General features: G+C 57.1%; 1 protein-coding gene across 1 annotated transcript in view; it reads right to left on the reverse strand.

Annotated features, from left to right (window-relative positions):
• Nucleotides 1–464, reverse strand: part of EMH_0092850 (uncharacterized protein) — a gene marked incomplete at both ends in the record, with an annotated part of 1,258 nt that overhangs the window by 394 nt on the left and 400 nt on the right. The window contains one exon of the mRNA XM_013501904.1: nucleotides 1–462. Coding sequence (XP_013357358.1) covers nucleotides 1–462 — 462 coding nt within the window. The remainder of the gene's footprint in view (nucleotides 463–464) is intronic.

Raw genomic sequence — 464 nt, forward strand, 5'->3', positions numbered from 1 at the left:
TGCTGCTGATTCTGCTTCTTCTGCTGCTGCTGCTGCTTCTGCTGCTGCTGCTGCTTTTGCTACTGCTGCTGCTTCTGCTGCTGCTGCTGCTTTTGCTGCTGCTGCTGCTTCAACTACTGCTGCTTCTTCAGCAGCAGGAATGTCAACTGCAGCAGGAGCAGCAGCTATTGCTGCTGCTGATGCAGCAGCAATACTAGCAGCAGCACTAGGAGCACCAGCTGCTGCTGCTGCTCTAGCTGCTGCTGCTGCTTTTGCTGCTGCTGCTGCCTTAGCTGCTGCTGCTGCTTTAGCTGCTGCTGCTGCTTCTGCTGCTGCTGCTGCTTCTTCTGCTGCTGCTGCCTCAAATGCTGCTGCTTCTTCAGCAGCAGCAGCAGCTGCTGCTGCTGCTGCTGCTTCATCAGCAGCAAGCTCAGCAGCAGCAAACCGAGCAGCAGCAGGGGGGGGCCCCCCTGTATAAAACCCTA

The sequence above is a fragment of the Eimeria mitis genome, genomic scaffold, assembly GCF_000499745.2.
Source record: "Eimeria mitis Houghton genomic scaffold, Emh_scaff7844, whole genome shotgun sequence".
NCBI classification, from domain to species: Eukaryota; Apicomplexa; class Conoidasida; order Eucoccidiorida; family Eimeriidae; genus Eimeria; species Eimeria mitis.